The sequence below is a fragment of the Lytechinus pictus genome, chromosome 9 (genome assembly GCF_037042905.1).
Source record: "Lytechinus pictus isolate F3 Inbred chromosome 9, Lp3.0, whole genome shotgun sequence".
Lineage (NCBI taxonomy): Eukaryota > Metazoa > Echinodermata > Echinoidea > Temnopleuroida > Toxopneustidae > Lytechinus > Lytechinus pictus.
In genome coordinates, this window is record NC_087253.1 from 3428174 (window position 1) to 3441860 (window position 13687).

The following is a 13687-nucleotide window of genomic DNA, read 5'->3' on the forward strand; positions in this document are numbered from 1 at the left end:
AAAACTTTTTAATTTTCATAACAGATTTTATCCACGATAAATAATCGAAAACTTATGCTTGATATGAGATAAAAATCACATGCAGTCTTGAATGTGTCAAATCAGTCCTCTTCTTTCGACCAAGAATGCACGGCCGAACATCCTATGGAAACACCCTAGGATAGACGCGGGACTACCCTCGGGCGCTCCCCTAGGGTACTCATGTCCTAGGGGAGCGGACGCGGGCGTCTTCTCTCGTCCGTTCCCCTCAAATGTCCGCTACGGGCTACCGCGTTTGCCCTAGGGGGCACTGTGACGTTTCCCGCGGCCGGCACTGTATGAGTGTGGGTGTATCAGTTCGTTGATGTGAGCCTGTAAACTATATGTGAGAGTGGGTGTGCGGGTTCGTTGATGTAAGCACATAACTGTGGGTGTGTGGGTTTGTTGATGAGAGCACATAGCTGTGGGTGTGTAGGTTTGTTGATGTGAGCCCAAAGCTGTGGGTCTGTATGTGGGTTCGCCCATGTGAGCCTATAGCTGTGATTGTAGGTGTGTAGTTTTCTGTAGCTGTGGGTGTGTGGGGTCGTTGATGTGAGCCTGTATAGCTTTATGTGAGAGTGGGTGTGCGGGTTTGTTGATGAGAGCACAAAGCTGTGAGTGTGGGTTTGTTGATGAGAGCACATAGCTGTGGGTGTGTAGGTGTGTTGTGATGTGAGCACATAGCTGTGGGTGTGAGTGTTCGTTGATGTGAGCACATAGCTGTGAGTGTGGGCTCGTTGATGTGAGCCTGTATAGCTATATATGAGAGTGGGTGTGCGGGTTCGTTGATGTGAGCTCATAGCTGTGGGTGTGTGGGGTCGTTGATGTGAGCACATAGCTGTGGGTGTGAGTGTTCGTTGATGTGAGCACATAGCTGTGAGTGTGGGCTCGTTGATGTGAGCCTGTATAGCTATATATGAGAGTGGGTGTGCGGGTTCGTTGATGTGATCTCATAGCTGTGGGTGTGTGGGTTCGTTGATGTGAGCACATAGCTGTGAGTGTGGGCTCGTTGATGTGAGCCTGTATAGCTATATATGAGAGTGGGTGTGTGGGTTCGTTAATGTGAGCTCATAGCTGTGGGTGTGTGGGTTCGTTGATGAGAGCACATATCTGTGGGCTTGTGGGGTCGTTGATGTGAGCCTGTATAGCTATATATGAGAGTGGGTGTGCGGGTTTGTTGATGTGAGCACATAGCTGTGGGTCTGTCTGTGGGTTCGCCTATGTAAGCCTATAGCTGTGAGTGTAGGTGTGTAGTTTTCTGAGGTGAGCCTACAGCTGTGAGTGTGGGTGTGCGGGTCCGTTGACGTGAGCTCATAGCTGTGGGTGTGTGGGTTCGTTGATGTGAGCCTGTACATATGAGAGTGGGTGTGCGGGTTCGTTGATGTGAGTGGAGGTGCCGTGGCTGAGTGGTCTAAGGCGCCTGGCTATACATGAAAAAGTCCGGGGTTCGATCCCCGGTCGCGGCAGCTATGCCCATGAGCAAGGCATTTAATCTACAATGCTCTTTTATCCTGCTTTCAAATAAATGGAAATGCTATATTGCATTAATGGTAACTAGGTGTGAACTTGTTTAAAAAAAAATATATAGCTGTGAGTGTGGGTTCGTTGATATGAGCTTGTATTATGTTGACAATATATATATATATATGAGATTGGGTGTGCGGGCTCGTTTATGTGACCTCATAGCTGTGAGTGTGACTTCGTTGATGAGAACACATAGCTGTGGGTGTGTGGGTACGTTGATGAGAGCCTGTATAGCTATATATGAGAGTGGGTGTGCGGGTTCGTTGATGTGAGCTCATAGCTGTGAGTGTGGGTGTGTGGGGTCGTTGATGTGAGCCTGTATAGCTTCATATGAGAGTGGGTGTGCGGGTTCGTTGATGCGAGCTCATAGCTGTGAGAGTGGGTGTGTGGGTTCGCTGATGTGAGCTCATAGCTGTGGGTGCGTGGGTTCGTTGATGTGAGCCTGTATATGTTGAAAATATATATATATATATATATATATATATATATATATATATATATATATATATATATATATGAGAGTGGGTGTGTGGGTTCGTTGATGTGAGCTCATAGCTGTGGGTGTGTGGGTTCGTTGATGTGAGCCTGTATATGTTGAAGAAAAAAAAATATGTTGAAATATATATATATATAAGAGTGGGTGTGTGGGGTCGTTGATGTGAGCCTGTATAGCTTTATATGAGAGTGGGTGTGTGGGTTCGTTGATGTGAGCTCATAGCTTTGAGTGTGGGTTTGTGGGTTCGTTGATATGAGCCCGTATAGCTATACATGAGAGTGGGTGTGCGGGTTCGTTGATGTGAGCTCATAGCTGTGGGTGTGTGGGTTCGTTGATGTGATCTCATAGCTGTGGGTGTAGGTCATAGACAAATTGATACGGTGTGGGTCTATAGTGTGGGTTCGTTGATGTGAGCATATAGCTGTGACTGTGGGTTCATTGATGTGAGTACGTCAGCACATGAGCGGGGTGTGTACTCTGCTTGAGTGTGGGTGCAAAATACTATCAACCTCGTATGTACATTGCATGTGTGTAATCGAGATATTTTTGTTGCCGTTTTATATATGACAACGGTGTTTTTATCAAATGTTTCAAATTCCGGGGGCATAATTAAGACCAGTAGCGAAATGTGTCAACAAATTGAGGGGCAGAAAAGACGTTTGTCTGGAGCGAGCGCAGCGAGTAAGCGTACACATTTCTCCTTTTCAAAATACAAAATCAAATTTGATGATAAATGTTGTAAATATTCAAAAAATAGCTTCAAATTTCATTTTCTCTCTCTTCCCCCCCCCCCCCTCCCTTTTTTTTTTGTCGTAAAACTGTACACCAGTGATTACGAAATAATGTCATTAATTACAAATGGATAAGCCAAAACAACTGAATCTCCACTGCTGGGAGTATTCAATACCTGGCCAAGTTTAGGCAAAGAATTTCACACACAATTACATGATAATTTTTAATCATCAGCTGCAGCTGTACAAAATTCGAAATTCGAGTGGGATCACGCACCGCCCAATTATCATTTCGAGCCTTACCTTCGGTAGGAATAGTGTACAGAGAATAGTTGTTGCACAAAAGACGATGAATCCTGATGTCACTGTGTAAGTCACATTGAGTGAGTTGATGTTGAAAAGCGACAGAGGCACGGCAACGGCGCAACACAGGCAAGCGTTATAGATAGACAACCCAACATAGTAACTGTCGTTTAATCCAGGCACGCTGACTGTCCTAAATGAAAAGAAAACACAATTTTAACAAATTTGAAACGGGAAATGTGTGATGATGAAGTAATGATAATAACAATGATAATGATAATGATGATGGTAATAATAATAATCATGATACTACTACTACTACTACACTAATGATAATAATAATAACAATAATGATGATGATGATGATTATGGTAATAATAATAATAATAGTAATAACAGTGTTAGATTTATTAAGCACATAATGATTAATACGTCATTCTTTGTGCGTTTTACAACAAATTTATCAAACGAACCTTATTCAATCCAATATATTATAATGATTATCTAATTAATTAAGCAACTGTACATCATTATTACAGAGGTTTTGTATCCTGGGGAATAAGTAGTCTGCAACTACAAACACAAATCAGACACTGTTTGTTTGTATTTATTTCCATATAAAAATAAAATATATATATGCTCAATTTAACATAACGTACACTCAGATCATATGGAGGATGGCCCATTTCAGCGGTATTAATAAAATACCACTGTTCTTCCATGGGGTCCTTCAAAACATGAATACATGCATATAAAACAAATATACAAAAATATACACAAAACTTAATTGAATGCATGACAAGAAAGAAAAATCACCCCATCCTACCCACCCATTAAAGAAAAAATGCAACAACAGGCAAAATAATCATGGAAAACCGAGATACAATTGAATATTGGATTTAAAGGACTAAATCGTTGAACTAGACGATAAATGAATTGATAATTTGTTATAAAGTGTAGCCCCCCTATACAAAAATGTCCGTTTACAACATAAATATTAAAAAAAATGTCCGTTTACAGCTATTTGACTTTGGTTTTGGGAGACTAAGGTGATTTTCTGTACGCAGAGACTGAACACATATATATTACTATGTCTAGGATTGAGTTAACATTCGAAACCCTGTGGCCCCTTGTGAAACAGTCACAGTACCTTATACAGTATATAGTCTCTCAAATTCAGACTCTGCATTATATGCACTATGCGAGACCAAAGGTCTGTGTTTGTGACTAGCGCACAGGCGTGTCAAGGAAAGAGTATACACGCGATGTACCGATTTGCTACCCCTGGGTCGGGTGTAGCACAATCCTGATCGACACCAATTCACGGTGGCAATTCCCGGGAGATAATAAATGGTCTTGATACAGTGGTTGCTGTAAGTCATTATTACAATAACAAAATATAATTTACTGCTTACTATTTCGGAACAATGTTATTTTTTCTACCATTATTATGGTCCATGATCATTTCATTATGGTCATTGCTCGTTGTTTCCAGCATTCCCTACATTTTCAACATTATTTCATATTCAAAAGCATGAATTTCACCTTAAAAACATTAAATGATAGTTGCAACACTTTTCTATATAATTATGTCTTTCACCAATATACAATGATTACATCCTATCCCTCTGAAAATGGATAAAGGCCTATATACACTCTAAGTTCCAAGGATTTAGAATAAATCCAGATCGGCTGTGAATAGTGACCAGCCAAATATTAGGTTTAGATCTAAACCTTGTTGATTTAAATATAGATCTAAAAGTTTTGAATTTAATTTTTTTGAGATTTAAAAGTTAATCCTTAAGATTGAAAATAAATTAAATATTCGGCTGGTCACTATTCACAGCCAATCTGGATTTATTTTAAATCCTTGGAATTTGGAGTGTATAGATAGATAAATGAAAAAATAAATCATCAAAAGGATAAAGTCATCTTTTACTTAACAGGATGGACGATTTTACTTGAAATACCCTTGCGCTGTAAAAGATAGATGGGCTAAAGCCAGCTATAATATCCAATTGAGCGCATAGGGACGCATTTGGCAGTGATATGCCCTTTATGAGCATAATGGTATTATTATTATTATTTACTCTGGTCAATCGGCTAAACTAAAATTAGGGTTGACATTCACAATTTTTGTAAACTTAGAATGATAATATACCTAGTCTGAAATGATAAGAAGGCACCAAATATCATGAGAAAAGACTTATAGACTGTAAGGATGACGGTCCAAACTGTATTATACTTGGTAGAACAGCGACGGTAAACGTGGATGTACTGTACAAAATTTGCACGATCTTCCTGCGTCTACAAAAAATAAGAAAGATATAAGAAATATATATTAGTTTTTATTTTGAATGACTGACTTCATGGATAAAACCATGCACACCTGCTGTGCTTCAAGGAGCAAGGGAAAGAGATGGGAAAAAAAGGGCGGAACAAAATGGAACATCAGGGTTCCCACATAAATTTGAAAACCGAATTCCATGATTTTTTTCATGACTAAATTGCTGCTTTCCATGACTTCCCGTGACGTCCCGGGAATTATATAGAATTTGGGATGTCACAGAACTGGGAAAAATGGAAATCATGAACACCAATTATGATAGCAGAGTATGATCACAGAGTATGAGAGTTGCGAGACACGGCAAACTGGAAAGCTGCCATAGCCAAGAGGTAAATGCAATTCCATGACTTTTCACAAATTTTCCAAATTCCCTGACTTTCCATGACTTTCCAAGACCACAAAATTTTCCAGGATTTTCCATGACTGTGGGAACCCTGAACATGTTGCCGGCGCTGGATATGCTTTATATTTACAAAACTCCTTAATTTCAACAGTAATTACGGGAAAACATCTTCTCGTCAAACTGATGATATGAAATATTTGGCTTAGGATAATGAATTCAGCATTCTGAACATATTGATATTGTGATTATTTAAGAGTGACAAAATATTGGTGCTAGCTATCATCGCAATTTAGATATTCTGTGTTGGAAATAAACTTGTCTATTTTTTGCAACTGGTTTCTGTATCTTCGTTTTATATATACCCTAGGTTGTTCGATGAGTTCATTGACCACGCGGTAAGGATCAACGATCTCCTTGGTGAAGAGGATGGTGATGTCGATCATCAGAAGCACGAGGATGATGGCAATTAGATGACGATCCTTTATCACCTCAAAAAGTATAGAAAACAAATTAAAATACCTTTTATAAAAGTAATAAAAAATAATGATTTTAATGATAGTAAAATCATGATTATAATAATAAGAATAATAATAGTAATGATAATTATGACAATAATAATAATGATGACGATAATATCAATAATAATGATAATAATAATAACAATAATAATAATAGACGATTATTTTATTGTGCATATAACATTATGATATAACGGGTATTATGGATGTAAGAGCTAACCACGTCCATCTCCTGGTTAAATTGAGTTAAACATGGGATATTACTGCAAAAATACATCATCTGTTCGTCAATTTTGTGTAATTTGTATCCTGAATTTTCACCTTAAAATGCCCGAAAACAGGAAAAACTGGCCGAAATCCACATCAGACTCCCTAACTCACACACACAAAATCGTTTGATTTTGCTTGCTTTACTCGAAATAAAGTATTATAGAAGAAAAGAATTATGAATTGAATAAACTTTCTCGAGGATGGTATACTAGTGTTTTCTTATGATAAATACGTAAACGCAGTACTAAGGGGCCGCGGAACGGTTTTGAAAGTGGAGGGGGGGGGGGCTGACCAGGCAAAAAAATCCCACATGGTAATTTTTACGTTTTTGTACACGGTTTTGGAAAAAAGTGCGGGAGCTAAGGCCCCCGCAGCCCCCACCCGTTTCCGCGGCGGCCCCTGGTATTTATTTTTTTTTTGGCAGGAGTTTCTGCATTTTATTCATAAATCAATGATAAATTAACATGATCACATAATTGAATGAATACAATTTAAATGTGACAATTAAAGAGATACATTGTAAATAATACAGAAAAGACTGATAATTAAATCATACCTAAGCATGTGATATAGTTCGGTAAAATACAGGGGCCAGCTATTATAAGCACAGAGGTGCTTGAAGCAATAGCAGCCAGGAGAGGGGGCTACATGAAAACCATCATAAATCATATTTGATAAATTGATCGTCACGAAATATAAGATTAAAAAATATATATACAATTGGTAGAAAAAAATGGTAAAATTGTATTATTTCAATGTCAAGTCCACACCAGAAAAATTCTGATTTGAATCAAAAGAGAAAGATTAAACAAGCCTAATGCTGACAATTTCATCCAAATTTAAAGTTTCGCCTATTTTTCACAAAACCGTTAGATGCACAACTCAGTGGCATGCTAATGAAAGGGTCGACAATGTCCCTTATATTATACAATAATTCAATTTTTATATTGACAATAAGGACCAACTTTACTGAACCAAAAAATGTTACAACAATTGCAATTCTACACGTCAAGGGAGGAATAAAACTTTTTACAAATGACAATGAGAAAATTATTTTCATTTTTCATAATAATAAAATAAAAAAGAAATAATGAGTGGGTGACGTCATCGGTCTCCTCTTGTGCATACCAAAGGATGTGAAATTTACTGTTTTGTGAAATGAAGCAAAACTACAAAACTTTCTTGTTCTACATCCGATTTTGATGAAATTTTCAGTATTATGCTTGTTGAACTTTTTTAAAATTTTCATTTAACTCAACACTTTTGGGGAGGACTTGCCCTTTAATAGGTATGTCCCGGTGCACAATTAAAACTAAAGTTCGTTACATCCAATACAGGCTTTTGAATATGATCCTTTATCTAAATAAAGATCTTGCAAAATTCAAAATAATTCTAGATATTAAATATTCCATTCAGAGTGGAAGAGAAGTTGAGGACATTGTGCATTTCATTTTTCCAAGTAACATGCCCAAATTGATTTGGAGTCGTCTAACTCATTAATTAAACATAGTAACACGACGTATAATAAAGTTCCATTTAAAAATTATGCTTTGTTTTCTTGACAAAAGAATATGCTCTAAATTATGTTTCTTTTGAATACAGACGTCGTATCCTTCTTTCAATACACTTTTGAGTACACAACAATGAAAAATTATATAAAGAAAAGGCAAGTCAGTCTTTAGTAGGCCTAATTACCAACAAGACCTAAAAAATATAATAATTGCTAAATTTTGAAATGTTTGTCTTTCAGTCAGACGGCAGGTCCCAAGAAAGTGGCTTCTTTCATCCAAGTGATATTCATGACTTGAGATGTTTTGCATATTTAATGAGCTTGATGCGGACCAAAACACCTCTTTTCATTCGGTCATTGCTGCTCTAATTGTGCATCGAATTTCATAAATTTGGTATCATTGTAAAGAGGAAGAATCATTCTTTCAGCTCATGTGTTTAGATTTGTTCAAAGATTTTGTAATATAGGTTAAAATTTTGATCTAAAATATGCTACAAAATAATTATTTTCACTTGACAAAAGCTGCTTTTTTCACACTTTATTTTTGTTTGAGCCCAAATGATTTTTAGATCATGATAAAGCTGAATATGTATGCTTTAAAATGATATAGGTTTCAAAATAAGAATTGGTTTAATCGGGTCAAGATCACACTTTTCATTTGCCAAGTACATAAAGCAGCTTGAAAACAAGAATACTGCACTCTGATTGGTCAAACAGACCACACACTGGCAAATTCCAACGGTTCTAGAGCCTGGGCTCATGGGAAGGTCACACTTCCCATGTGGTAATCTCCTCAAATACCCCGCGCCTGTTGTTCTGTGAACCTTATCCAGCCAATCAGAACTCTGGATTTCATGCAAGTACAAAATTTCAGAAATCTCGTCTTGTACCTTGGTGGGAAAAGTGTGATCTTGACCCGATTAAAAGGTGCCGCATATCAAGAGCGGCATTGTGAGAAAGTACAGAAGTTCAGCTTTATGTTGATATAGATATCATTGAGGCTCAAAATAAAAAGTTTTGCACAATTTGCAAAAGAAAACAGAGGAAGAAAATTCAGTTTTGAGGCACATTTTCAGGCCAGAAATTTACTTATTTAACAAAATATTGTATACAAAAGAAATGACCAATATCAAAGAGTAACTTTTACTCTATCTGATGGTGCAATAATATTTCATTTAACTTGAGGTTAAAACAGGTAAATTCTTAGAGAAAGAAAATCTCACGAATCACGAGATTTTGCAAGGAGGAGGATTCAGCCACGAGATGATTTGGATGAATCTGGCCTTTTTGCTCGTTAGCATAGGGACCTGCGGTCTGACTGTCTTTTCGTAAGCTGTTTCCCAAATCTTTATCATTTAGTATGTTGCATGCTTTATTTATAGTCTAAGTTCTGAATATACAATACGATGATTGTGATATCTCTATTACGATTTCTGCAAATGCCTATCCTTCGTTGTTCATTAATTGTCATCTGCGTTGATTTGTTATAATTACTCAACACTTTGTACAAACATAATATGAAATTCATTATCTTGACAAAAAGATAATATCTTGACAATCTGATAACCATTCGGGGATCAATAAAATAGTAATTGAAAAAAATAGTATGTTCTAAATATACGGCCAGATCATTATTGTCGCTCTGTTACGATTTCTGCAAATGTTATCCATAATGATAATAATAATGATAATAATGATAATAATAACAATAATTGTACATTTATATTACGCAATTTCTTCATGTATATACTTAACCATGGCCTGGGTAGCGTCCTTTGGCAAGGCGCCAATCCACACTTTGCCACTCTCACCCAGGTGCTAATTGGGTACCGGTAGGAAACAACCGTCATTGTGGTTGGTTTAGCAGGTGAGCGCCTAACAGGCAGCTAAAAAGCTATAAAAATAATAACGGTATATTTACCCAGGGTACCCACTCTAGTTCTGAAAACTGTTCTCACAGCGGGCCCTGCTATTATTATTACCCGGCTAAGCTAGGCTACCTATTCAGGTGCACACAGCTTTTGAGGAATTACTTCCTGCCGGTACCCATTTACCTCACCTCGGTCGACTCGCAACCGCGTAGCCAGGATTTCATTTTGGAGGGGGCGGTAAATGCACGCGAAGCGCGCTCCCAATGGGATGGGTGCAGGGAGGGTGAGTTTACCCCTCCTGCGCGAAGCTTTCGGTGTTTCATAAATTAGAATGAAAAGGAGCCGTCTCTCTTGTCTCTAGTACCTATATCAGCCCCAATTCAGTTGACTATATTGTGATTTTGAACCTTGTTTTCAAAAGTGATTTTGAACGCACAAAAAAGGGATAAAATGGAGGAAATTAAATGGAGGAAATTAACCCCGCGCGAAGCGCGGAAGCTAAAGTGTTTTATCAATTTTTTTGCAAAGAAAAGGGTCCCGAGAAAAGGGTATTCTCTAAATTATATTGAATACTTCCTTTGGAAAGATCAGATTTGGTTACCAACAATTTAGCGACAGTGCATATCTTTAAATCGCAAAATAGAGGAGAAGGATATATGCCGGGAGGAAGATATTCCTCCCCGCACAGAGCAATGAAACTCTGAAATTTCAAAGGGCGGACGTTTCGTCAAATACAGATATCTCTAATACCCCCATCTAATTCAATTGTTTTTCCTTTAAGATTATTGAACTTCATTACAAGGAAAATAATGCGCAAAGAGTTGAAACTTCTGTGATTTATTGAAATTATATAAAACAGGATGATGTATAATTATCCTGATGCGCTTCATTTTTAATGATAAAGAAATTTAAGTGTCATTCAAAATTTCAAACTTAGGGCGCAAAACAGGACAGGAGATTAATGTGTAGGGAAATGACATGAAGTTTAGTAGAATTTGATAAAAAATATTGTACTCTTTTTATTTAATACAACACGAATATTCTATACCTTCCTCTTTTTAAATTAGGAACCCGTTTGCCCCAAATTATGGTTATTTATTAATGAGCTGAAAAGCGGGATAAGTTGCCTATATGGATGTGACGGCAGAAATTGATACAAAGATTTTACCCGCCCGGAGCCGACCCGACCAGAAGTTGCGCGACCAATTTAAAAAAAAAGATAACTTCATATACTTCTGACTATCCTTACTCTAATTTCATGCCCTAATGTATATATTTGAACTTTAACTGGCAAGAAACACATATAGCTGAGGTAGAAAAACAGAGTTAGAGAAGTGGTGAGGGAAACAACGGGGGAACTGCAATATCATTTAACCGCGCGGAAGCAAAATCCTTGTATATAAATTTAGAGCAAGAGTGAAGGAGTTTCTTTTTAAGAAAAAAGAGAATAAAAAAGAAAAACCCACAAAGCTACCTTTTTTCCCTTTCCTTCGTTCGCTTTTCCTTTTCTCCTCTCTTTTTTTTCCCCCTTCTTTTTTCTTTTTGGGGACGTTTTGGGGGGGGCGACCGCCCCCACCACCACCCCCTGGCTACGCGCCTGCAGTCGAGTGCAGCACACTGTGGATGAATTCCTTGCTGAAGGAAATTACGCCATGGCTGGAATTTGAACCCACGACCCTCTGTTTCAAAGTCTGGAGACTAATCTATGAATCCAGTGACCGGGTAATACTAATTGTGAAGCGGTTTGAGCTGTCGTAGATTGATATCGCACTATATAAATTCTAATTATTATTTTTGTTATTAATCAAAAAGTACTTAGATATATGAACTTGCTTACATTGTTTACCTTCCTCATGGTGCGTTTATTAATAACAATACTATAGACTCTCCACATCTTGGTGAACATTCCTCCAAACGCTACAGTAAATGCAAAGGAGATGAGCCACACTCGCGCCTGATAAAAAAATATGATGATAATGATTATTTTTTTGTAGAATTTTAAATAATAACATTAAATATAATTGCATATCAAATGACATCTGTATAAATATAAACCTTAACTTTATGCCATTAACAGAGCTTTGTATCCTCTGGAAAAAACGAGATATAAATCAAATTGTTATTATTATCATAGTAGTAGTAGTAGTATTAGTAAAATAATAATAAAAATAATAATAATAATAATAATGATAATATCAATACCAATAAAACCTGGGATTCATAATTGCAATTTTCATCTACTTAGATGAAAAAAAAACATTACAGGTTCTAAAGGACATTACTATATGGATACCTGCCAAAAAGCACTCTCAGACTAGTACAGTGGCTAATCCAAGTAGGGGCATATCTGGGCCGTCCCCCCCCCCCTCCTCCTTGATAGGCATCACAATTATTTTTTAGGAGAAAATTTCTGTGTAGACCCCTTTTTTCCAAAATGTTCCCTGGAACGAATTAACCTCTATTTTTGTAGTAGGTTTCACGGTACACCATGTATCTTTCTTGGGAACTTTTTTTTTGCTTGTAAAATTTTTCCTGGTACAAAATGACCTCCATTTGGGAGCGAAAACCTTTTTTATGTTTTGTTTGTTTTTGCTTTTCAAAATTATCCTGCACAACCGAAATGCCTGGATCCGCCCCTGGACCGGTAACCATGGCATGACTACAAACTGACCCTCAAGGTAGTCGCTGCTGTCTGAATTTTCAAACTCTGTACAAGCAGTGCTGGGCGATATTTTTGATATTATCGAAATTATGCGACATTGGGGAAAACATATTGAACACTTAACAATTAGTTTTGTGATTATGTTGACATGTCATGGTAACACGATATGACCGAAATATGGTCAATTATGAAAAGTTAGTCATTATTCATGGACCCCCCCCCCCCCCAATAAAAGAAAATAAGAAGAAGAAGAAGAAGAAGAATAAATAAATGAAATAATAATCAAGGATTACTTGTAAGTAGCAGACTGTGTGGGGAGAGAAATGTACGTCTTAAATGGGCGGATTCAAGCTGAATGAAATTTTTGTGACAACCAAAAAAAGTTCTTCACCACCAATAATTGTCGTTTCGTTCCACAAAACCAACAACAAAAAACGTCCTTAATATTGAAGGTCGTTTCGTACGGATTTTTTTTAGGGGAGGTTGAATTCTTAGGGGGATTGGGTATGCTACTGGTGCTTCGTTGAGTGAAACTTACCCCGCAAATTATGTACTGATTTCGAGGTGTTAGTATCCCGATATCAATACCCAGTAACACGACACAGATATATGCCAAGCATATGCCGCTGATGATAAGATTATTGAGATTTGGACTTGACATCTTGATATATCTGAAATGAAACGTAACAGATCAGACGGTAATTGATATGCTTTGTATATTTAAGCTCAGGGCCGTAGCACCCCCCCCCCCAACATTCAAGGCAGTCGGCAAAATCATGTACCAGTTGGCAAAATGGAGGATAGAGGAGAAAAAGAAAGAGGGAAAGAAAGGAAGAGAAAAAAGAGAGAAGGAGAGAGGGGGAGAGAAAGAAAAAGGAAGAAAGAGAGAGAGAGAGGAGGGAGAGATGGGGGTGAGAGAGAGAAAGAAAGAAAGAAAGAAAGAAAGAAAGAAAGAAAGAAAGAAAGAAAGAAAGAAAGAAAGAAAGAAAGAAAGAAAGAAAGAAAGAAAGAAAGAAAGAAAGAAAGAAAGAAAGAAAGAAAGAAAGAAAGAAAGAAAGAAAGAAAGAAAGAAAGAAAAAAAAAAGAGGAAAGAA

The 13687-nt window shown here is 37.3% G+C and overlaps 1 protein-coding gene across 1 annotated transcript in view; it reads right to left on the reverse strand.

Moving 5' to 3' along the window:
- Nucleotides 1-332: 332 nt before the first annotated feature.
- Nucleotides 333-13687, reverse strand: part of LOC129268427 (gamma-aminobutyric acid type B receptor subunit 2-like) — a 37598-nt gene continuing 24243 nt past the window's right edge. Inside the window, exons 10-15 of the mRNA XM_064105031.1 lie at nucleotides 13132-13264; nucleotides 11778-11885; nucleotides 6125-6250; nucleotides 5234-5379; nucleotides 3073-3265; nucleotides 333-920 (exon numbers count right to left, since the gene is read on the reverse strand). Coding sequence (XP_063961101.1) covers nucleotides 333-920; nucleotides 3073-3265; nucleotides 5234-5379; nucleotides 6125-6250; nucleotides 11778-11885; nucleotides 13132-13264 — 1294 coding nt within the window. The remainder of the gene's footprint in view (nucleotides 921-3072; nucleotides 3266-5233; nucleotides 5380-6124; nucleotides 6251-11777; nucleotides 11886-13131; nucleotides 13265-13687) is intronic.